We start from the raw sequence: 24716 nt of genomic DNA, 5'->3' as shown, positions 1-24716 counted from the left end.
GAATGGATGGATAGTTGGTCAGATGGATGGATGGATGGATGGATGGATGGATAGACGGGTGGATGGATGGATGGATGGATGGATGGGATGGATGGATGGACAGATACTTGAATGGATGGATGGACAGATGGATAGATAGATAGGTGGATGGACAGATACTTGGATGGACGGATACATGGATGGATGGATGGACAGACGGGTGGATGGACAGATACTTGGATGGATGGATGGATGGATGGATGGATCGATAGATGGGTGGATGGATGCACAGATACTTGGATGGATGGATGGATGGATGGATGGATGGATGGATGTGTGGATGGACGGATACTTGGATGGATGGATGGATGGATGGATGGATGGATGTGTGGATGGACGGATACTTGGATGGATACTTGGATATCCATCTCCATCCATCCTTCCAAGTATCCATCCATCCATCCATCCATCTAGTATCTGTCCATCCATCCATCCAAGTATCCGTCCATCCATCCATCCATCCATCCACCTGTCTATCCATCCATCTATCCATCCATCCATCCATCCATCCATCTAGTATCTGTCCATCCATCCATCCAAGTATCCGTAGATGGATGGATACTTGGAAGGATGGATGGAGAAGGACAGATACTTGGATGGATGAATGGATGGATACTTGGATGGATGGATGGATGGATGGATGGATGGATGGAGATGGACAGATACTTGGATGGATGGATGGATGGATACTTGGATGGATGGATGGATGGATAGATGGATGGATGGATGGATGGATGGATGGATGGATGGATGGACGGATACTTGGATGGATAAATGGATACTTGGATGGATGGATGGATGGATGAATGGATGGATGGATGGATGGATAGACAAGTTAGATGGATGGATGGACAGATACTTGGATGGGTGGATGCATGGATGCATGGATAGTTGGGTGGATGGGTGGATGGACAGATGGATGGATACCTGGATGGATGGATGGATGGATGGATGGATGGATGGACGGATAGATGGACAGACGGATGGATTAATGGTTGCATGCATGCATGGACAGAAGGTTGATGTATTTCCTTTCAAATCAGATGTGATATTGAGTTACAGCTCTACCACTCACTTCCTGGGTGACCCTAACCATATCGTTTTGCCTCTAAGCTTCTGTATTGACTTCTCTGATCAATAAAATGAGACTTTTAATGCAAATAATATCAACCACTTTAGGGTATTAGGAAAATTGCATGAACTGCTTTGTAAACATACCATGCTAAGCAACTGCTCATTACTATTAATGCAAAGAAACAGCAGAACAGGGGTCCTTCTGAGAGTTACTCAGACTCCCCAAAGCTGTGAGAGTTGGGGTTTATCCTGAGTCCTGTTTCATCTGTAAATTGACACAATAAAATCATAAAGGGCCTGGCTTTGCACTGCCCCTCTGCCTCTCTCAGGATTAGAAGAACCAGGATCAGAGGTCAATGGCAGACTGGCCAGATCCGAGCAGAGGAGTGAGCAAGGCTGAGGTCAGAGCTGGCATTTCTGCCCAGTGCCCTGGCCAGCTGGATCACTGGTAACCTCAATTATGAAGAGGTCATGGTCAGAAAAAGGAAAAGTCCAACGCAGCCTGTTTTACAACTGGGGGGAAAAAAATCCCACTGACCATGGTTTGCAACCAGCAGGTACTTATTAACATAACAGGATCAGGCCCCTGCTTACATCTAGGTCAGAGGCTTCCAAGGAGGTCCTTCTGCAGACCCTTCAGTCACTTTCTTTGGCAAAAATCCACCAGCTGAGGGCCACCCTTCAAAGACCCCTGAAGGAGGGACTACACTAGCTCTCCTGCAGCTGGACAGGGAGTCAGGCCCCCCATCAGACTCCAAGGACAGGGTCAAATGCCACCAGATCTCTGCTGCCTGATGCCCCACAGCACACACAAGACACAGCCAAGCAATGGCGGCCCCAAACCATGCAGCCAGTGCAGGGCCAGGCATGGGAGCAGGTGGGCCCCCAGCAGCTCAGGAGGGCAGAGCACAGCGAAGAAGGCTCAGCGGGGTGTTCAGGGCAGAGGTAGGTGCCAGAGGAAAGCTCCCTCCCGCCACCACAGCCCCCCTGTCTTGCTGGAAGCCTGTTGTTCAGGGAACAGACAGGCCTTGGCCCATGGCCAAGGCAAATGTCCTCATGGTTAGAAATTCAAGAACCCTGCTGCAAGGTTTGCCTGCCGAGGAAGGGTCCGAAGAAGCCCCTCGCTGGAGGGTCCACAGATAAGAGGTAATGGGCAACCCCCCAGAGACTCCTCCCCTGGGGCTCAGCCATGGAGAGGGCCAGCCCCCGCATTTCTCTCCCTGGCCCCTCGCATCCCCTGGGAACAAGAGCACTGGTTCAAAGCAGATAGGTGGCTGACTTGAACCCTAAACCAGAGTTCCTGGGGGTAAGGCCCTGGGGTCTGTGATTTTAATCAGCATCCCTCAAGGGGCGCCTGGGTGGCTCAGTGGGTTAAGCCTCTGCCTTCGGCTCAGGTCATGATCCTAGAGGCCTGGGATCAAGCCCCACATTGGGCTCTCTGCTCAGCAGGGAGCCTGCTTCCTCCTTTCTCTCTGCCTGCCTCTCTGCCTACTTGTGATCTTTGTCTGTCAAATAAATAAATAAAATCTTTAAAAAAAAAAAAAAATCTGGGGCGCCTGGGTGGCTCAGTGGGTTAAGCTGCTGCCTTCGGCTCAAGTCATGATCTCAGGGTCCTGGGATCGAGTCCCGCATCGGGCTCTATGCTCAGCAGGGAGCCTGCTTCCTCCTCTCTCTCTCTCTGCCTCTCTGCCTACTTGTGATCTCTGTCTGTCAAATAAATAAATAAAATCTTTAAAAAAAAAAAATCAGCATCCCTCGTGATCCTGATGTCTAGGCCAGTCTGAGGACCAACCCTGGGGAGCCCAAATTCAGCATCCGCCTGCCTCCTGCCCTCTGAGAGATGTCTATGTTTCCCTCCGGGTCCCCAGTAAGAAGGCAAGGGATTGGCAAAGCTGCCGCCGGGAACTAGGAGGAGACTGCCAGAGGCTGAGAATGAGTGTCAGTCTGGCCTCGAGCACTTTCCACTCACAGTATACCAAACACCTGCCCTCATCTTAGGGGGGCGCCCAGGGACAATGCTGGCTTCATAACCTGGACCCTTTCTCCCCTAAAGCAGGGCATGCTGTCCCTTCCCAGGACAGAAGAGGAACAGGATTCTTCCCAGGCTTTCTCCTGGGCCATTAGTCCAGCCTGGGACACTTCCCAGCCCCCTGGCTTCTGTGCCAGAGAAGCCCCCCTCTGACTAGCCCTATCAGCCCATGTCCCACATGCAGCCCGAGATACTTGGGCTCGTGTTTGCAGAAAGGCATCCTTGGCCTCATTTTTGGCAAGTTGCTTCATATTTGGTATCTCCTCCTAGACCATAATGATTGGCCAATTGGGTTGGGCCTTCCTGTCCCCATGCACCCCTGCCCGCACCCTCAGAAATGACTGGACACACAGTAGCTATCACAGATGCTTAACTTTATCCTAAGCAAGATGTCAAGGCCACTTTCGGTGGCCCAACCGATGGAGGCCCAGCCACAAGACTGGACTCAAAGGAGACAGGCTCAACTCCCAGGCTTCTCGGGAACTTGGGAAGCCCCTCCTGGGTGGAGGAAGGTCTATCCGAAGCGTCGAAGTGCAGATGCTGCCCTGGCCAGCATCTCCCCTCCAGAGGGGATCCTCAAACTCAGAAAGGGACAGGAGGCACTAGGCAGGACTCGGGAGGTACGTGTAACCCAGCCTCATCCTGGGGCCCCTGCCTTCTCCTGTACCACCTTTGGGTGTCTACTTGTCTGTGTCTTTTCAGAAGGAGGCTGAGGGAACCCAGTCACCTCTGGTGGGGCTGGGCCTGCCTGTAAGACACTATTCCCCCATGAAACCCCACACCGCTAGACTCTGCTTTCTGGTGGCTTCTATAGAACGGGAGGAACAGGCCATCTCAGGAGGAAGGAGACAATCCATCCTCTTCTTGGCTTCCATGACTCGGAAACCAGCCGAATGACCCCTGCTCTGGGCAGAAACAAATGCATGGATGGCATTTTAAAAGACCTTGGAAAGAGGCCTTCTGTGTCCTAACCACAGCAGCCCCCCTCCCCCTGCCCCTTGCTCGCTTCCCCAAGGGCAGAGGACTGTATGGGTCTAGGACTGGTCTCAGAATGCGTCCTGGAGGGCAGGGAGACCTAGCTGACCTGATCTAAGAGCCAACTCTCATCAGCAGGCTGGGCTGCCTGAAGCCTGTCCTGAGGAGGCCCCTGCGGCCAGATCTGAGCCCATGAGCATCATGGTCCATTGCTGGGTCTGCCATGGGAATGGGGTGGGGGAGGGAGACCTGAGCCAGGTATTAACCTCGCCCATTCCAGGCTGCGGGCTCTCCAGGGTCAAACAGCAATGCCGGTGGATCGTCTTCTATTTTGGGGACACCTGGGCCATCTCCTTGCTCACTGTACATTCCCAGGGGTCCCTGTTTGGATACGAGTCTGAGGTCTGGCCCTCACCACCCTCCTTAGCCAGTCCCCAAGGGTCGCAGTGCCCTGGCTGGGATGACAGACGCCCACCCCCTTACCTTGGGCTGGAAGGACACTCGGTGCTTGGCAGGCTCTGCCTCCGGTTTGGTCTCCTCCCCCGAGTCCTCACTGTAGCTCTCGAACTCACTGGAGCTCCAGCCTAGGTCGTCTGCCTCCCTGGGCGCTCCGTCCCGGTGCACATCCTCATAGAGCAGGTTCCTCTCCACCCCTGCAGGCCAAGGGACAGGGTGGTAAGCAGAGGCCCCCGTGCCAAGCCCCCCCAAACCCAGTTTCTGACCCAGGAAGGCAGGTGGGGGATGGGAGGTTGGTCACGGTTCAGCCCTGAGGCTCCACCTCGTCTTCCTCGTCCATAAAACAGAGGTGATGAGCACCCAGCATCCACCTGATAAGGGAGGAGGACACGAGGAAACGTGGAAAGGCACACGAAATGTGTCGGGCACGCAGAGGTCTCCTTAATCTCTTCCCACCACCCCTGCGTAACGCTCTTCTGGGATCTGAGCGCTCATCCTGGGCCTCCGGGAATGTTTTACTGGGAAACAGAAGGTCTAGAACCAAGTCCTGACTCCGGCCCTCAGCTCCAGCCCCAGCAACCTCGGGGGCAAAACAGAAATTGCTAGGACCATTAAATGAGAGGGGGATGGACCCCTCACCCCAAATCTGAGTTTCCCATGGGGGTTCGGGATGGTCCAGTAGGGGGCACCCCTAGCCCAGCATCCAGGAGGGTTCCCTCGTCTTCCAAAGCTCCACGGATGAAGTGGAGGACAAAGAGCTGAGAGTCCATTGGCCAGGAGGGACAGGACCCCCAAGGCCAGAGCACACCCGTGGTCCCTGTCACATGCGGAGTGAGAGGCTGCTTCAGGATAGAGGTGGAAAAGCCACTGCCCAAGGAGGCCCAGCTGCAGCGCAGAGACCTTGGGCTTCACTCCCATCTCTCTGGACTGCACTTCCTGGCCTGTCACCTGAAGGACTAAACTGCAGGCCCCACAAATGTGAGGCCAGACCCCAAAAAGTGCATGAAGATGAAGATGCTCTTGTCAATGCACAAGAAATATGACACAAGGGATTAAAAAACATCTGCCCAGAGCAGAGAGCTTGGTTACTGGAGATCTCTGTGCAAGATGGTGATAATAATAAGCCAAAGGTCAAGGTCAAGTAAAGAAAATATGAACTGAGAGCTTCTAGCAAAGAGCCGAGCGCATGGCGGGCGCTCAACAAAGAGCAGCTGGCCCTTGCTCACGGGCCTTGTGGGCCGGTCCGGGTGTCATCCCACCAACCCAGGGCCACCACCTCCACCCCACACGGGAGCCAGGGAATAGGGGGACCGGGAGATTGTCGCCCAAAGAGCAAACAGACACACTGAGGCTTAGCTGAGGACTCGGGTCTCAAGATGAGGGAGCATTAGGTTATTTTTAAGCAAAAGATAATAGTGACTAATGTCTCCAGGGACTAGAGCAGCTGGTGACCAGGCTGTGACCTTTACAAGGCTGGGCTGATTGTCTTATTACTGCAGCAAAGACCCATGAGCAAAGGGCCGGAGCCCAGGTCTTGGGGCTCCCTCTGAGGAAGAAGTCAGGCAGCCTTTCGGGTGCCTACTTCCCAGCGCCTCCAGGAGACCCCGCCTCCCATCCACTCACACCTTCAGTATGTGAGGCCTCCGGCTGGATTCGCCCGCAGCCCTAAGATCCATCCGCAGGGCACAAGGAATCACCTCCTCATTAGGAAGGAGACAGAACAGGGGCCTGGAGAGGACACGTGGCTTGCCCAGGGCCAGACAGAGCAGGGAGAAGGGGCCGAAGACTCCTAGGCCAGGCTCCCTCCATTGACCACACTGCCTTCTGCTGAGGCCTGCCAACCCTACCATCCCCCGGGCTCATTTAGAAATACTCTCTCCAGGGGCGCCTGGGTGGCTCAGTAGGTTCATCAACTCTTGGCTTTGGCTCAGGTCATGATCTCTGAGTCCTGAGATCAAGTCCCAGATCGGGCTCCGCACTGAGCCCGGAGCCGGCGTGTCCCTCTCCCTCCCTCTCTGCCCTCCCTGCCTTGCCTGTACAGTTGCACTGTCCCTAAAGTAAATAAACGAAAGAAGGAAGGAAGAAAAGGAAGGAAAGAAGGAAGGAAGACTCTCTCCAGTGCAGAAAGCGTCACCAGATCCCTGAGCCTGAGCCAAATCCTCAGCCTTTGGGGACCCTACAGAGATCCTGGTTCCCACCCTCTGCTTCCTGGGGCCTCAGCCTTCACTAACGGCTTCCCTTCCCTTCCCACGGACAGCCCACCACCGGCTCAGTGCTCTGTGCCAATTTTCACCCACCGAGGATGCCGCCATTATCGCCCTAATACTACAGATGAAACGGACTGAGGTCCAGACAGACAAAGCAGAAGTTCTCTGGTATGACCACCCCCCCCCCCCGGACCCAAAGCATCAGGATGATATTCCGTGAGGTCAGGATGATATCGTGATTTTATATGAAGAAGCCAGGGCCCAAAGGCACGGAGCTCTGTGCCCTCAACCATGGCAGAGCTGGGATCTGAAGGCAGGGCTGGATGTGCGGCCTGCCCCTTGGCACTTAACCTCCTCTCCTCTCTGAGCACCCACTGAGCCCCCAGCGGTCCGTGAAGGTCAGTGCTGGGCCCGGGCAGGTGTGATGCCAACAGCACCCGTGTTGCCTGTGCAGGGTACCCACCCATGAAGGGCCAGCCACAGCCTCAGGGGACTCAACCCTCCCACAGCCCCGAGGGTGGGAGCCGTGGGATGGGTGGGCTCAGAGCTTACTTCTTGGCCACCTCCTTTTCACCACGTTAGGGACAAGTGCACGATGGCATCTCAGTGTTCAGTGGAGTCTGAGGCCAAGTGAGGAGTTGCTTGATCTGATTCAGGTGGGAAAAGAGCCCAACGGGGTGAAACAGTGGACCCCAAGCCACTCCCATCTCTGGGATCTGGGACCTTCCGATAAGACCTCACTGCCTCCCAACAGTGTGCCCTTTCCCCTCCTCTGCTTGGATTCAAGTGAGCAACAGGCAGGGATAATCAAGCACCCCCCCGGGCTTGCTGAAAGGGGTGAGTTTATTGTTGGCCCACCTGTCCCTGCTCCCGGAACAGGAGTCAGGAGTGTGGCTCTGAGGGCCCTGGGGCCTTCTCCTGTTGTCTGTGTGGCTCTCCCTTTGGACTGTGCACAGCCCAAGGATGGTGATGGCCACCCCATCAGACTAGAAGCTCCTCGAACACAGGCTGTGTGATCAGCAGCTGGTGGCTTAACCTCTCTGATGCCAGCGTCACCCGGAGTCATAAGCCCTACCCTGCAGACCTCCAGGGCTTGACCAAACATGTATCCTCTGTCAGAGGATGCCACCCAAACCCTCCTGGGGTAGGGGACAGAGGAGCGGACTTGGGAGTCAGAATAACCAGGTTCAACTCCCAGCCCCACCTCTTTCCTTGGCTGTACAATGGAGCCATGATACCCCGGATCAAAGTTTCTAAGTAGATTCCAGCAAACAAAGCGTGAGGAGTAGCGGCCTCATGTGTTCAGGCAAAGATGGCTCTCACGGTGAACAGTTACCAAGCAGGCCTCCCTGGATCCGGGTTGTGCTCTCTCCGGCTGGGTGACTATACTGGGGCTGGGGGACAGCCCAGCTCAGGCAGACTTAACCCCCACCACTGCTTCCCCCCTACAGCCACAATCTCCCAGCCTCCCGGGCCCAGAGCCGGGTGAAGGCAATCCTCTCTGCCCCAGCGGTCAGGTTTAATGAGCTGTCCTCTCTCCCCTAGGAGCCCTGGGAAGCCCGGGCCACCTCCCGGTTCTCCCGAGACAGGAAATGCAGTCTTGGGGAGGTGAAATGACAGGCCTGGGCCCCGCACCCGCGGGAGTGGGCGATCCCGCAAGCCAGGGGGTCCCCGCAGCCAGGAGGTCCCCACCCAGCCCCTGCCGGGCCTGGCCACGCCCCCAGCAGGCTCCAGCCGCTCCCAGGACGCCGCTGGTGGTGGCTGGCGAAAGCCAGAGGGAGGGGCATGGCCGGGTGGGGCGGGGCAGCGAAAGGGCAGGAGCAGACCCTCCCCGGACCCGCCCCCCCCACCCCACCCCACCCCACCCCCACCCCCCGACCCCGCGCCGGGGCCCTGAAGTCCGCCGGGAAGCACGGAGGAGGCGTACCGGGTTGATGGGCATCCAGGTTCTCGCACGGCACGTCGTCGTAAATCACATCTTCTTCCAGGGCGGGGAAAGTGAACCGGTCGACTGGGAGCGAACGGAGAGGACAGGGGCGCTCAGGCGGCTGTGGCGCCTGGGCAGAGGCGGCTGCCGGGCTGACAGCAGGACTGCACCAGCTGGCCGCTCCCTGCCGCCGCCCCGCAGCCTGACGGCTCCGCCAGCAGCCCGAGCCCGGCCCCTGGGGAGCCCCTGCCGGCGGTTCTCCCAGGACTCGGTTCCCCTGCCTCTCCCTGCCCCCCAGCCCTGCGAGGCGTCCTCCCAGTGAGGACCACAGACCCCCACCTGCCTCCCTGACCCGCACAAGCCTGCCCATCTGGCTGATCTGTGCCCTGAGGTCTGGAGCATCTTCAGTAGCCCAGACCCTCAGGACTACCCAGAAAGAGCTACCTCCCACCCAGAGATGGGCCAGGCAAAGCAGCCCAACTGAGTACAGGGAATGAGGGGTGGCGGATGGATTTGGAGAGTGGGGTTAAGGAGAGCACCCCCCCCCCACAAAACTCAGCCAGCAGAGTCCTGACTGGTGAAAAGTTCAGCAAATGAACACATCCCTCTACCAACGTTTTGCTGGGCAGGCAATGAGCAAGGCACAGCTCCCACTCTGACCCCCATTAGCAGCTACGAGGATGTGCCAGTTAAGGAGGTCTCCCCTCAAAACCGTGTCCCCAAGCTCTGTCCTCTTTAGAGGTGTGCCTTCCAGCACAGAGCTAGGGTTTGGAAAACCAGTCCCCACCCTGATGGGCTCTGAAATCCCCACTGCGGTCCCAGAGCCCAGGCAAGCCTCACCCTCAACCCGTCTCTGCCACCCCTAGAAGGATTCTACCTCCCGCGTGGCTCTAAGACCTGCTCACTCTCTCTCCAGGTCCCTAGTTCTGCCATCAGCCTCCCTCTCCAGGACAGCCTCCTCCCTAGGCTGCAGCCCACCCGGCGCTGCCTAACAGCTTCACTCCCATCCCGCTCCCACCCCTGGCTCTCATAGTTCCCTGTTGCCTTCAGAAAAGCATGGCTGGGAGGTGCAGAAGGAGCTGGGGACACAGCAGCCTCGCCTCCCCCATTGATCGCTTGGGTGCTACCCTCTATCACACCGCGGCTGTGGCTTTCCAGGTCCCCTCTCCCCCCAGGGGCTGGGGCTCTGGCTCCCGCACGGGCACCCCCTGTCTGGATGCACTTTTTCCCAACCCCTGCTCTCTCTTCCCTGCCCCCAGGACTCCTGGGTTCCCCTCACTCCCACCTTCCCCTCCTGGCACCTGGCCTTCTGCAAGGTAACTGCTGGCCTATGTGGCTGGTTCCGCTCCTGGAGGGACCTCATCGTAGGCCCCACTGCCAGCCCAGCAGCCCTGATGTAGGAGCTTCTGAGTATTTGATGAGCAGATAAACGGCCAAATAATGACCAACTCCCGGACCACGGCTCTCATCAGGCCACAAACGGGGACAACTCCCAGCATGGGCAGCGGCCGGTCCCTCTCAGAGCTGCCACCAAGCCCACGGCAGCCCACACAGTGAGGATGACCCGATGGCTCATGAGAGCCCCCACTGGCCCTCTGGGCCTGAAGAAGGGGCTCTGAGGTTATCCCGGTCCACCCTCCTGGGCTATGACAGGGCTGGGGGGCACTTACTCCGGCGGGAGCTCTTCCGCTTCCAGCTGGAGCGCCGGACCCCGGAGAGAGCAGCGTCCACAGCATCCCCGTTGCTCACCACCGGTGGCACCCTGCGGGCCAAGAAACAGTGTCATTGAGCCAGCAGGGACTGGGACAGGGCTGCCGAGCAGGGAGGGACAGGACAGCGGGCTCCAGGAAGCCTCTGGCCGCCCCGCACCCAGGGGGCAAGGCATGTAAGGCACAAGGGTGGGGGGGTGGGGGGAGGGCCAGGAGTCGCTCGCCCCCAGAGCTGTGAGTCCAGAGAGCTGGGGAGGCCAGGCTGGGTTGGCCTTGAACAAGCCCCTTCCCCTCTGAGTTTCCCCATCCTTAGAAGACACCGTAAGACCACAGTGATGAGGATCAGAGGCCTTCCCCGGCAAGGGCGCCCGTCCCTATCCCAGGGCAGACACGGGGGCTCTCCATCTCCCATCGTCCCACGTACAAAGTGGGGGTGAGGGTTGGGGGACCCCTGCCTCCTGTGAGAAACAAGGTCATGCAAAGCCTCACTAGACCAGATATGGGAGACCAAGCTTCATGCCCCCCACAAGTGAGAAGGAGCCGGACCTCCTCGCCTGCTTCCCTGCAGCAGGGACTCCATGGGAAAACCAGTGAGGCGGCTCTCACCAGCCCCACCAGGCGGCCAAGTGGCTTATCTCCGGCAGCTGCACACGCAGACAGTGACAGGCTGTGATGAGTGGGCGTCTCCCCTCCGCATCACTATAACCCCACACCCGCAACCCCAGTCTGACCATGGGAAGAGCGCGGGACAAACCCAGACATTCTATCAGACATTCTACAAACCCCTGCCGCTATTCCCTGACACTCCCAAGATCTCGCAAAGCGAGGCAGAGGTACCGAAGGGGCTAAACCCACGATCCCAGAACAGAAAAGGGCATACGAAGAAAAACGTGCAATCCGGAGAAAGCCTGGAGTTCAAGGAATGGTAGTGTGCCCAACCGGCTTTCTCAGGTCTGGGAAACGTCCCGTGGTCACCTAAGATGTGAACCATGGGGAAAACTGGCTGTTGGGTATACAGAACCCCTGATGGCTTTTCTGTCCATCTAAAACTATGCCAGAGTGAATGTTGACTTTGTTTTTAAGTCCAGCCTCAAAAAGAAAACAAAGACCATGGGGCGCCTGGGTGGCTCAGTGGGTTAAGCCTCTGCCTTCAGCTCAGGTCATGATCTCAAGGTCTTGGGATCGAGCCCCGCATTGGGCTCTCTGCTCAGCGGGGAGCCTGCTTCCCCCTCTCTCTGCCTGCCTTTCTGCCTACTTGTGATCTCTGTCAAATAAATAAAATCTTTATTAAAAAAAAAAAAAAAAAAAAAAAAAAGACCATACCTGCCAATCCAGAAGGGAGGCACCTGTAAAGGTCCAAGACGGCAGCCACTGCTGCCAAGAATTCGAGTCAACTTCCTGGCCCCTAAGCCCCAAGAGGAGGAGGAGAGATGCACACCAGGATGGCGCAGGGAGCAGGGAGGGAGGAGGTGGTGGGGAGCATCTCCCATGAGCAGCTGGGACAACGTGGATCCTGCCTTCTTCCCACCTGCAGGCATTGGGCAGAGGAGCCTGCCCAAGATCACGCTGCCGGAATGGCAGAGCCAGACCGAGATGCCAGCCTGCCTGGTCCCAGAGGGCCTCGTCCAACCGCAGCTCAGGTGGGAGATGGAAACGTTCTGTCTGTGCCATCGCCTGAGCCACCTGTGGCCACTGCGCCCTTGGAATGTAACATGTGGAAGTTAATTAGTGGAACTCACTAAAGAACTTCATTTGGAATAGTGTCACCTTAAGTCATTTAATTTTCAAGAGCCACCTGTGGCTAGTGACCACGTACAGGACAGTCTGGTCGCCCTACACCACTGTCAGAGCAAATCTCTGCTCAGGTTTTCCTGCCGGAAGTCAGCAATGTCATCCCCCAGGCACAACCCACGGACATCTTTTTTTTTTTCCCAAAGATTTTATTTATTTATTCGATAGACAAAGATCACAAGTAGGCAGAGGGGCAGGTAGAGAGAGAGGGGGAAGCAGGCTTCCTGCTGAGCAGAGAGCCCGATGCGGGGCTCGATCCCAGGACTCTGGGATCATGATCTGAGCCAAAGGCAGAGGCTTTAACCCACTGAGGCACCCAGGCGCCCCACCCACGGACATCTTGAAGGTGCTGAATCCAGCCACTCAGACAGAGCCGAGCCCTTCCAACCCAAGTTGACATGAGCTTGGTCCCAACCACTGGCTCTCTTTGCTCTGACAGGTCACCCATGACGATCTGGGGCCATTCAGAAGCACCTATTCCTTGCCGCTTGTTTTGCTTTGTATTTTCAGGAACACATACGAGGCAGTTACTGTCATCCTCATCCCACAGACGGAGGAAGACTTACAAAGACTTGGAGCTGCTTAGCCAGACTCGCTCACTCAGTGCATCAGAGGGAGCTGGGACCTAAGGCCCAGCCTGTCTGCCTACAAAATCTGTCATCTTACAGCCAGACCACCTGGAAAGAGGGAGGTGGCATTTATATATTCAAGCACATCACATATTTGCTGTGTCACAAGGCCACTGAACCTTGCTTGGCTATTCAGACATTCTTCTTTGTAGAGGGAAGGAGAAAAATAGTACTGGGCATGCACAAGTTCAAGTCTCTGTCCAGGAGAAATCCTAACAGCCAGCCCCAAGGCTGCGGTGCGGTTCAACCAGAGAACTCTCGAGAAGGCCCTGAGTAAACTCTGAAGGTGACATCAAGGGGCAGTGGGTATTTTCAGGAGAGGTCAGGCAGCTTTAGAAGGGATCTGGAAATAATTTCTGACGTACTAAAAGCCGGGAGTGGCTGAAACCTGAGCCTCCAGGCTAAGCATCACCAAATCACAGTGAAGCTGATTTTATTTTATTTAAGTAATTTAATTTTAAATAGCCGCCTGTGGCTAATGGCCACTGTAAGAGGACAGTGTAGATCTGAGCCAGCTACACAATTAGAGAAGCTAGTCTGGGTGTCCTGGGCTGAGGAGTGGGGGATCTTACAGCACAGAGAAACCACCTTCGTGCAGCCCCTGCCGCCTCCATGGCTGAGACAAACAGAAGGGGAGCCCCGAGGGCAGGCAAGGGCCAGGGCCAACAGGTGCACAGGCCTTCTCAGGCTCAGACCACCCCCCTACCCCTGCCCCACACTTGGCTGGTACCTGCCCTGGACTGTGCCGTGCTGAATGCCCGAGGAGGACCCATGAGCACCAGTGCATGTATTATCGTGACTATTTTACAGAGGAGAAAACAGAGATCCCGAAAGTGCCTCGCCCCAAGTCGCCTGCCTGGCCTGCAAAGCCCAGCTCTGGAAAGCGGCTCCGCTGCCCCCCAGCCCCCAGCAGATGTCTCCCCTGCAGACAGACCTCTCAGGCAAGGGAAAGCAGGACTGAGCAAGCAATGAGGCTGGGGGCGCCTTCTCCCCCTTGCCCCTTCCCACCGCCCAGCGAGGCCACCGCCCCACTTTACATCCTCTCCCAGCTGCTGCCCGGCATCAATTCTGCTGAGAACACACACTCCGGGGGCCTCCCCAAAGGTTCCCGATAACCAAAGAGCCAGACAAGGCCATTAAGAGGCCATTTATCTCACACTTATCTGGACTTCCTGCACTTTGCAGGTGTACCCGAATAAGGCCCGTCACTGAGATGACAGCAGTCTCACAAGGTGAGCCCACTGCCCCCAGAAGGCAGGGGACAGGAGCCAAGCCCGTGGAGAGGAGCAGAAAACAGGGAGTTCGCTGAAAACTAGTGGACGGGAGACAAAAGAAAGTATGCCTTCCAGTCCCCCAAGACCAGTGTCCCCTGTCCACCAGACTGAAGTCAAGCACTCTGGAAGGCCACCACGCAGCCCCAAGTGCCCTCTGTGCCCACCTCCTTGCTCTCCAGGGAAAAGCCAGGGATGAGAGGGGAGTGAACACCCTGTGACAGCAGGGACCCACTCTGTCCTGGCCGCCCCATTCTGGGAGCCACACTCAGTGATGGCGGATGCCCAACGCAGCCTGTGTTAGACGAAAGCTCCAGACCAGAGAAGAGCCGTGCCCCAGCCCCACAGCTGCTGGTCCAGGCCCCATTTTCTTAGTGAATCTCTCTGGATGGCAGATTCCACAGGGTGCCTTTCCTGGGGGCCACACAGCAGGGACGACCCTCCAAACTCGAACAGCCTGAGGATACCTGGCAGGTTGGGCTCACGCCCCTGTGCTCATGCACCCGGACACCCTCAGGCACACACGGGGCATCCCAGGGCCTTTTCCAGCACAAGGAATGAAAATGTAGAGGAGGAAGAAATCCCACCTTTGGGGAAGAGAAAGGACCAGAATCAGGCCTGGACAGCGGGGCTTGCCCAGGACAGTCCTACTCAGAATGTCACCCCTCCAGAAATCTGCCACTATCCCCACGTCCAAGAGACACAAAAGAAAGACAAGTATGAAACCCAGATTAACCCCACTGCCAGATGTCTTTTCAGCCCTGGCCGCTTTCCAGTTTACGTAACACGTGAAGGCTGGAAGGGCCTTAAAGATCGTCTGGTCAGACGGCTCAAAGCAGCTGTGTCTGCCGTCACCCAAAAAGCTCCCAGCAGGTACCAGCCTGGGCCCCTGCCCTGAGATTCTGAGCTGGTGGTTGGGAGGTACCTGCCCTGGATCAGTGTTTCTAAACCCCGCTGCCCCGCTGTGAGGCCAGGGTCAAGAACCACGCTCACAGGATTGAGGGGTGAAGACTTTGTTCCAGAGCGGACAGACCGGGGACAAAACCACCGCTCTGCCCCTTGGCTCTGCCAGGACAGGTGCCGAGGGGTGAGTAACAGCTTCTGTTCCTTACTGTGAGGATTCACGAGATAACTCATCTGTGAAATGGGGCAACACGGCCTCCCTCCCAGGGTGCGGCTAAGGAGGAAATCAAGAAAGCACTTGAACTACTCAGTAGGGGATCTGGTGCTTGACACATGCCCTTGATACGCTACTTCCTCTCCATCCCTGCTCCAGGCACAGGGTCTCCAATGGGGGTGGGAGAGGGCACATCGCAGCACCCCCAGTCTGCACACATGGGTTGCCTCACAGCCACAGCCCGGCCATGCACCTCCTGCCGAAGGGTGCCGGGACCCAGTCCGTCTGTCCCAGGCCACCCCCTACATGGTCACGAACCCACTTCCTGAGTGGGTAGTGAGGTGACGCCAGGGGAAGTCTGGGGAGGGCCCCCCAACTTGCTATCCACAGCACAGTCCTCCCTGAGGAGCGAGCGTCAAGGGCCCCAGGGGACACCCCTCTGGACACACAGCCACGGATACCCACCCAGACCCCGCCTCTGGCCTTCCGCCCCAGGGTGCACGCGCCTCCCTGACGTTGGAGGACCCCGGGCTCGGCGCTCAGGTCAGATGGTGGCAGGCACCGCTCTCCCAGCACTAATTCGTGCAGGTTCTCACAGGAAAATGCTCATGATCTGCAACGAGGACAGAAAACGAGCCACGACACAGCACGTGCGATAAAACCACAGTTCTTAAAAAACGGTGTGTCCTTGCCGAACCCGCACAGCCCTGAAGCCCGACAGGGACGCACCGTCATGGGATTAAAGCTCGAGTGAGTCGATCATCTTCTGTACTTTCTTATTTTTCTACAACAAATATGTGTGCCTGTTCCAAGAAAGAAAAAGAGGAAGGACACGCATCTCTGGAAACGTTGAACAGCCCGCTGGCCAGCGTGGGTCCCGCGCGCCCTGGGGTCGGCCCCAGACATACAAGCACCCTTTGGGGACAGCCACGGAGAGCAGCTCTGTGGCCGGGCATCCAGTCCCCGTGTCTCATGTCCTCCCCTGACGGCTCCAGCAGCTGGTCTGTCCCACTTTATAGGGAGGAAGGGGAGGGTTAGGCAGGTAAGGCCGCCCACACGTCCCGGGTTGCAGAGCTCGGGTGTAGGGTGGATGAGATCCAAACCAGATCGGTGAGGCAGACCTCAGCCAATTAAACACCGGTTCTGGAAGCCCAGCCTAGTGGGTTCAGGCCCGGCTCTGCCTCACCTCAGCTCTGTGATGACATGAGGCTGATACCATGTTCCCTCTGACCTGGTTCTGCATCTGTGAAGCGGGCATTATCCCTGGGCCCGCCTCTGAGGGTGCCCTGAGGGTAAACGAGGTAAGGCAAGTAGAACTTGTAGAACCGGGCAGGGCCCACGAAAATGACACAGCCAGGCACAGAATGGTGGCGCCCCCTCCCCCAAGGGCAGGGACCGTCTGCTGGGTCACCGCGGGGCCTGGCGCCTCAGAGGCTCTCCGCAAAGCTGATGGAGTGATGGAGGACGGAGGTGAAGGGCGAGGGGCTCCCACCCAGCCAGCCAGGCAGTGGAACACTGGCCAAGGGCGGCCCCGGCACCAGCCTGGGCAGGCCAGGAGGGCTGCAGGGGGAGGGCGAACGGAGCCCTGTCCTCTGGCTGTGAGCTCAGGGGCCACCAGCCCCGCACCAGGGGCTGCCCCCCTCTGGGCCTGCACAGTAGGATCCATAACAGTGACCCCTTTCCAGCTGTGTTCATCTCCTCACTGCTACTGCGACAAATCACAACACAGATGAATTATCCTGTGGTTGTAGAGATCAGACGTTTAAAACGGTTTTCCCTAGGGTAAAAGCAAGGTGTTGGCAGGGCTCTGCTCTTCGGGGGGCGCTGGGGAGGAGCCATTCCCTTGACTCTTTCCAGCCTCTGGAAGCAGCCCGTATCCCCTGACTTACGGCCCCTCCTCTATCTCCCAACGCCATCAGCATGGCCTCTTTCGATCTCCCTCTGACATGGACACCCCTGCCTGTCTCATAAGAACCCGTGTGATTCCACTGCACCCACCTTGGGAATCCAGGACAATCTCCCCCTCTCAGATCCTTAACTTGCATCTGCCAAATCCCTTTCCCATAGACCGTAACAGGTTCACAGGCGCTGGGGGTTAGGACGTGGCACTTGGTGCGGGGGTGGGAGGGGGTTGCATTATCCTGCCCACCACAGCTGTGAGACCCGCAGTGAGATGTGTGGAAAGGACCAGAGAAACTATAAAGTCATGCACACGTAAACTATTAGTACTGGGACTTCTTTGGGCCCGGCACTAGGGATGAGGGATGGCTGAGGCTAAGGCTTGTCATCCCGTGGCTGCAGAGATCCAGGGCTGGACTCCACGAGATTCCCGACTGGGCACTCAGTGCATCAAATGGGCACACAGCTCCCTTTTTCGGGAGACACTGTGTCAGGCTTTTCTGCCGGGTACCTCAGTGCTGCCCCTTTCATGCTGCGATCCAAAGGCCACAGCTCGGATGTGGAAACCCCTCATAACCAGAGGTGGAGAGGAAAGAGAAACAAAAACCAAAAAATACAGCTTTTCCAATTCGGGGCCTAGCAAAGAGCCAGAGAGAGAGGTCTCTAGTGTTAAAGGGGCCTGGTCCCCATTATCCTCCAATGAGGGAATCCATTGGCGGGAGCTGATTTCTGCCAGGCCTTGGGCCCCACATGGACCGCCCCCAGGACAGGACACAGGAGGCCAGAAATGCTCCAGATTTGCAGAAACAGTGAGATTAAGGGCAAGCCTGGGATTGCAAACAACTCCATGCTGGGGCTCTGCCATCTGAAAAGCACTGAGTAACAAGCCGGTGACTGACTTTGCCAGCGAGAAGTTCCTCCAGGGCTGGGGGCACTCCAGCTCTGTCCAGCTGTCCCCCGCAAGACCCACATGCCCCCCACACCCAGGGGCCTCAGAAGCCATAGGCCCTCCAGTGCCGAATGCTGCTTCCCTGAGCTGGGCCTGATGCATCCGGAGAGGACAGGGCTTCTCGGCACTTCCAGGAATCCACTGCCCAGCTGCTTCCCCAGAGTCCAGGCCCAGGTGAGAGACCCTGACCAGCCCATCTTATCTAGATACCCAGGCACGTCCCGGGAGCCGGTAAGAATCCCTGCAGCCCGGACAGGAGCCAGAAGCCTGACCCGGCAGGAAACACTCAGGCTGCAGGGGGCTCTCTGGGGGTGGCAGGACAACTGGACAGGAAAAGCAAACAACTCCAGAGGGGGCCGGTGCCCTCAGAGGGAAGAGGTGCGGGCCCGAGTCCAGGGAAAACACAGGAAGCCGGCGACCCACACGCTCTCGTTCCAGCAACCGCTGGTGCTCTGGCTGCTTCTCCAGCCAGACGCCCCCAGCACGAGGGCAGGGTGCTTGAGCGCATGCGCATCGGAGTCCCCCAGGGCACAGCCGGCCCCCCATGGCCACGCTCCAGTAGCAAGACCAGTCACCCCATCTCTTGGGGCTGCGGTGCCGGGAAAGAGGATCACAAGCACGTGCACTTAGCTCGCCGACTCCGCCAGCATCAGTGGGACGGGCCATCCGGCCACTCAGAGCCTGCCTCCCACTGGCCTCCATCCCAGCCCCCATCAGTGCCAGAGTTCCGAGACCCCATTTCCACACTGTTCCTCCTCCTCCTCCTCTTCATGGAGACACTGGAAGTTGCCTTACAGACCCCATTCGTCCGTCTGTCCTCCAGGGCCCGTGATATATGCAACACGATGCCTTCGGTACTCCCCCAAGCAGTGTGCTAAACCAGCAGCAAATATAAGACCTCACACCCCTACCCTAAACACGGGCGCTCCAGGGAGCCAGCGTGGGGGGCGGGGTGGGGGGAGGCGCTCCACCCCGAGCGGAGGGGGCTGCTTCTACTCTGCTCCCATTTTAAGGGAAGGGGCCTCGCCCAGGATCACAGGCTGAGGCCACTCTGCTCTGGGATTTCTGACCAACTGTTTGCAAACGACTCTCCTCAGAACTAGGAGGCAAAGTTAAATCTCTTGGTAGGCAAAATGCTCCCCCCAGGAAACACACACACAGCCGGATGGTCCCTATGCAGCCGGCCGCACCCCTCCCCCACCATGAGCCAAAGTCTGAGGTCCTGAGTCCAGACTGGGAGTCCCCAGCATGTCCCTGGAGGGCAGCGCCACAGTCAAACACCCACCCCCATGGACAGAGGCCCAGGTTCCAGCCCCTGTTCTGAATGAACGGGCCCTCTCTGTATGGAACCCTGGCCGCCACGCCTCCCTGAGCCTCAGCTTCCCCACCTGTGCCACAGATGTGGCAGCAGAGGCGTCTGTGGGACTGGGCACGGAGCCCCGGGGGACACAGTAAACATGATCATTCTCGTCACTATTATCTTTGCTGTTGCTGTTGTTACCTGGCACCAGATGTGTCTTGCAGAAAGAGAAAGCCACCCTTGGTAGGTTTCCCTTGCCCAGCAGCAGGGACGGACGCGACCTCCCCACCATGCTTGCTCCTTGGATGGTTGAGTGTGGCCTGACCCTCAAATCACCCCAGGGGCTCCTCACAGACTCCCCACAGCAGCCTGGCTGCCTCCCCCAGCCAAGCAGGCACAGGGACAGCGGAGTCCACAGGCCTCAAAGTTGGACTCAGACCCGATGCCCCTGCTGAGGTACCTGGACAGCCAGTCAGCCTGTGACAGCTCCGTCACTGCCGCCCCACAGGGCTGACTCACTTCCCTGGGCAGACTCAGAGAGGTGGGGCAGCCGGCTGCGAGAACCAGGTCAGACCCGGGTTTGTCTGACTACGAGGGTACCAAGCAGCTCCCTCTAAAACCACATCTGAATCAGGACCCAGAGTAACAACAGCAAATACATCTGGAGCAGCTGGCTCGGGCCAGCTGAGCACGGGGTAACTAGTAACTCACATACGCTTCCTGGAGTCCCGCAAGAAAGGAGGCTGATGATGCCCTCGTTACTGATCAGGAGTGAGGCTCGGGACAGGCAGCCACTTGCTCAAAGACTCGCAGCCAGCACAGAGGAAGACTTGAAGCCAGCTCCCTGTGGCTCGGAGCCCAAGTTCCCAGGTGTCCCAAGACCCAGACTCCAGGCCTCTCTTCCCCAACATGCGCCTGCCTGGCGGCTCACCTGTGGGGACGTGGGATGCGACCGACCCTGCATCCCTCCCTAGCTGGGAGTGAGTGCCCTGATGGGGGTGAGACCCCCCAGGGCCTGCAGCTCTGCCAAGACCTGGGATCATCAGGAGCCCCCAGAGGCCAGGTAGGCAGCCAGGCAAAGGCCAGGGCCACTTCCAAACCTCCAGGCAGGGGCCAGGGGGGAAATGCAGGGAGATTTGGTGAAATGGCTTCCAGTGGGTGATTTGCTTTTTCAAAACAGTGTTTGCTTAGTGACTACCTTTAGGAAACTCTGAAAAAAAATTAAAAAAAGAAAAAGAAAAGAAAGCAATTTTTTTTTCCCTTTCTCTTGGATAACAAGGAGAAGGCTGAATGGTTCTTCCCCCAGAAGACTCCGGAATGGAAAGTCACCACCCAGGGAAGAAGCTGGAACTGAAGTAAACAGAGATCTGGAAGGGAGGGTGCGGCTGGGAGCACACAGAGAGCACTGGACAAGGAGTCCAGGGCTGTCAGCATCTCACTGTGTGGCCTTGGACAAGTCCTGCTCCCAATCTCCACATCTGGGAAACTAAAGGCAGGCAGGGAGGCTCCAGAGAACTCCTGCCAAGATCCAGGGTTGGCCCAGTAAGGGGACTCAAAGGTACATTTATTCAAGCCACCCCGCAATCCAGACCCAGCCTGAGAGGCAGACACTCCAAGCACAGGGACTCTGTCCCTCCTGCCCCATCACTGGAAACACCCAGTAAGGACAGGAGGCGGAGTGGAAATGAACTCAGGGAACACATCTGGTTCATCCTTCGACCAGCCTCTCTCGCTCCCCACAATGCTCCTAGATGGGTATTACTTCCATCACACAGACAGGGAAACTGGGGCTCAGAGAGGTTCCCAGGCAGCCCAAAGCCACCCAGCTAGGGAGGGGCTCGGTGAGGATTTGAACCTCCAGAGCTCACACCCCACTGTGGCCAGGAGATGGTCTTTAAGGGGGTTGGGGCTGCCCTAGCTTGAGTCCAAGCACAGGTGAGTGGGCAGCTGGGTTCAAGGCAGAGGCTGTGCCCCTCTCCCAGAAACACTCTCTGAGCTACCTGACCAGCAGGGCTGATAATAACAGCATGATATGACCCCAGCTCTCCGAGCCATCAGTGACCATCCCAGCACTGCACCATCACCAGCCAGACACCCAGCCTGGCCTCCAGGACTCACAAGGAGAAGGCGGGCAGGCCCTGCCTGGGACAAGAGGCCGATCCCTACCTCTGGCCCAGCAGAAACCTTCCCAGGGCCCACCCACTCTGGATGGCAAATACAGGGACTCCGACCCTAGACTCCACATCTGCCTTGGCTCCAGGGACCCGGGGCGGGAAACTGCATTTCTGAGCTTTCCCACTGGGTGACACCAGCCTGAGAATCAGGCCCCCCTGGTTCAGCACACCAGGGGACAAAGGAGACCCCTTCCCCTGCCACGGTGGCCAGGATTTAAAGCCAGGCCCACCACTCTCTAAGCACACAGGTCCCCAAAGCCAGGCAGTAAACAGCAGTGAGCAAAACCCTGAGAGGCCTCTGATTTTACGGCCCCCCAGCCGCAGTCGTGCAGCCCATCCCCCCAGCTGGCTGAGGAGGCCACAGAGGGAGAGAAGGGCTGGTGCAGCTTCAGCCAAAGCCGGAGCGGTCCTGGGGACAGCAGCACCCTCCTCCACCCCTCCTGCCCAGTGTCTCCTCTTTCTCCAACCACCAAAGCAAGGGCTCACTTACTGTGTCTGGGGTGGTGAGGCTGCTGGGTCTGGGTCTGTGGGAAGAGAGCAGAGGAGAGCCCGTCAGACCATAGGCTGGTCCCTATGGACTCGATCCATCCCCGCCCCCTTTTCCCAGCCTCCCTGGGGTGCCGGAGACGGGGCCTGGGCCAACCTGGGTGCCTGCTGGGTTCCTGTCTCCCTCCCCCCTCCCCCGCCACCGCGCTGTCATTAAGCTCCCCTACCTGTCCTACCTGCACCACCTCCCCTCCCACCACTGTGGCCCACGTCCCAACTCCAACCGGAATCAGCCGCCCTGCCTGCTCTGACCCTGCCCCCCACCCCCAGCTCCTCAAGGAGCCCCTTGTCCCCAAGCCTGCAGGAAGTTCCTGCCAGGCCGGTCCCCAGTCTCTCCCAGATGACACAACCCAAGAGCCCAGAAGCTGCCATTTAACACCGCCTTATCAGGGCGCTCCCACCCCTAGGGCCACCGGGACGCCTGGGGGGTGGCTTCTCCAGCTGGTGTGACTCCCTGGGAGAAGCTGCCAGGGAAGAGGGGCTTCGGAGACACAAGCCCTGGGCAGCGACTGTGCCCAGCGCCCAATACGGGGCCCACCATGTCCATGACTGATGTGTCAAAGTAAGCCAGACTCTGCAGGAACGCTTGGAATCTCCAGTTCCCGAGGGAAGCCTTGGAATGCAACTTCTCAGTGGTTTTTCCCTTCCTGCTTCTGGGGACAGTGGAGCGGCTGGGAGGCATCCCTGGGAGCCTGGAGCTTCCACCAGGCTCGTGGCTTTCTGTAGCCCCAGAGGCCCGGAAATGGGAGGACCCAAGGCTCCCAAAAACACCTTACCAGTGATGGGGGCGGAGTCCAAGTGGATCAGTGGGGCGTCCTCGATGTCCTTCTCTGGAGCAACGCCTGGGACACCCAGGCCAGCGCTGGTGTCCTCGTCATCGTCACTGTCGTCAAACTCAAAAGCTTCTCCAGGGTCGTCCTCCGCCTCGGGGGAGGGGCCGGGGCCTCCCGGAACCAGCTGATCTCCTGAAAGGGAGGAGTTAGCAGAAGCAGGGTCTGGGGTTTGGTTTGGTCAAAGGCGATGGCTACCACGGGGAGTTGCTGTGGGCCTGAGGGACGGCGTGACGGCGGTTCCCAGGGACTCGAGGAGACCCCTGCCCGGGCCGGCTGGCCTCCCTGCGCTCGAAAGGGTGACCCGTGGTGGGTGAGGGTTATAAGGAGGCCAGCAGTAGACGGAGAGGAGGGAGCAAAGCCTGGTTGGATGTCCGCCTTTCCTGTTTCCTCTTTCCCCATTTGTCAGCAAAGAGGCTTTTTCATCGCACCTGCGCGTGTGCGTGTGAGCACACACCTGCGTGCGTCCTTCCCTTCGTGTGCGTGCCTGCGTGCTCTTCCCACGTGTAGGTGAGCGCACACACTTGTCGTGCACACAGCCCAGCCACAGGAAACACAGTTTCCTGGGTGTCCGGAGCCCAGAGGAAGCCATTTTGCAGGGACCAGGGCGCAGACCTGCTGGGCGGGGCGAGGAGCCTGCGCCCCCAGATTCCCGGCCCGGCTGTGCCCTCCCGCTGTCCATCAAAGCTCCACTGAAGCAGAGCCCCGCCCCCGCCGTGCCCCCCCCCCCGTTGCAGCCCCTTGTTTTCTGCCTCCGTTCCTCCCCGTATAACCTGTGAGGATGTGTTTTTGCTTGTTTGTATGCCTGGGCCGATCTCAGATCCCTAAGATCCCCTTTAAGGGATGGGTCACGGCCAGGACGGGTCATGGCCTGGCCAACGGTGGAAACTCAGCAACTTCTGTTAAACAAGAAAAGGAATGGATTCTCTCTCCTAAAGAGCTTAATGGGCCCTCACCTCTCCACCCACTTCACCAAGCTGAGGTCCCTGGTCTTCTCCCCTGGAGGACTTCCTTCCTCAAACCTAGGGCCGGACAGAACCTCAGGGGTTCACTCTGCCATCTCCCTACTTCATGCCAACCTGCTCCAAAACCAAAGGGCAATGTGGCCTGGTTTTAAAAGTCTGCAGAGCTGGGGCACCCGGGTGGCTCAGTCAGTTAAGTGTCTGCCTTTGGCTCAGGTCATGATCCCAGGGCTCTGGGATCGAACCCCGCACCGGGCTCCCTGCTCAGCAGAGAGTCTGCTTGTCCCCCTGCCCCTCCTCTCCGCTGCCCTGTCCCTCCTCCCCGTTCCTCCCAGCTCCTCCTGCCTCCTCCAACCTCATGTTCACTCACAGTCCTGCACTCACTCTCTTCCTCTCAAATAAGTAAATAAAAAAAAGATAATAAAATTAAATTAAAAAAAGAGAAGTCTGCAAAGCTGACCGCCCCTTCGGTTCCACTGTAGCTCACGCCACAAGATGCAGAGCTCGTGCTCCGGCCCTGCCAGGGCCCCCTACCAGCCGTGTGGTTCTGGGCAAGTATCTTCACCTCTTGGAAGCTTGGTTTCTCCCTCCATAGACTGGATAATAAAAACAGCACCTGCCCCATATGGCCAAGGTGAACGTGAACTGGGAAGTAGGTCGCGGTTTCTCCACCCACCACCCCCTGCTGACTCTGGGGCCCTGGGGTCTTCATGGTGGGCGTCCTGCAGGATGGACAGCAGCATCCCCAGCCTCTGCCCATTAGAAGCAGGTACTGCCTCCAGCTGTGACAACCATAGGTGTCTCCAAACATTGCTCAGTGTCTCCTGGGGGA

General features: G+C 57.9%; 1 protein-coding gene across 9 annotated transcripts in view; it reads right to left on the bottom strand.

Moving 5' to 3' along the window:
- The window catches only part of ARHGEF10L (Rho guanine nucleotide exchange factor 10 like), a 156140-nt gene that overhangs the window by 72222 nt on the left and 59202 nt on the right, over positions 1 to 24716 (bottom strand). For all 9 annotated transcript variants that reach the window (XM_004741351.3, XM_045063843.1, XM_045063844.1 and 6 more), the window contains exons 3-7: positions 22869 to 23057; positions 22037 to 22070; positions 10378 to 10469; positions 8708 to 8791; positions 4601 to 4770 (exon numbers count right to left, since the gene is read on the bottom strand). In XM_004741351.3, coding sequence (XP_004741408.1) covers positions 4601 to 4770; positions 8708 to 8791; positions 10378 to 10469; positions 22037 to 22070; positions 22869 to 23057 — 569 coding nt within the window. The remainder of the gene's footprint in view (positions 1 to 4600; positions 4771 to 8707; positions 8792 to 10377; positions 10470 to 22036; positions 22071 to 22868; positions 23058 to 24716) is intronic.

Source organism: Mustela putorius, unplaced genomic scaffold (genome assembly GCF_011764305.1).
Source record: "Mustela putorius furo isolate JIRA1106 unplaced genomic scaffold, ASM1176430v1.1 tig00003853_pilon_pilon_pilon, whole genome shotgun sequence".
NCBI lineage: Eukaryota > Metazoa > Chordata > Mammalia > Carnivora > Mustelidae > Mustela > Mustela putorius.
The sequence above is the reverse complement of the archived record's forward strand: the minus strand, read 5'-3'. Positions and strand labels throughout refer to the sequence as shown.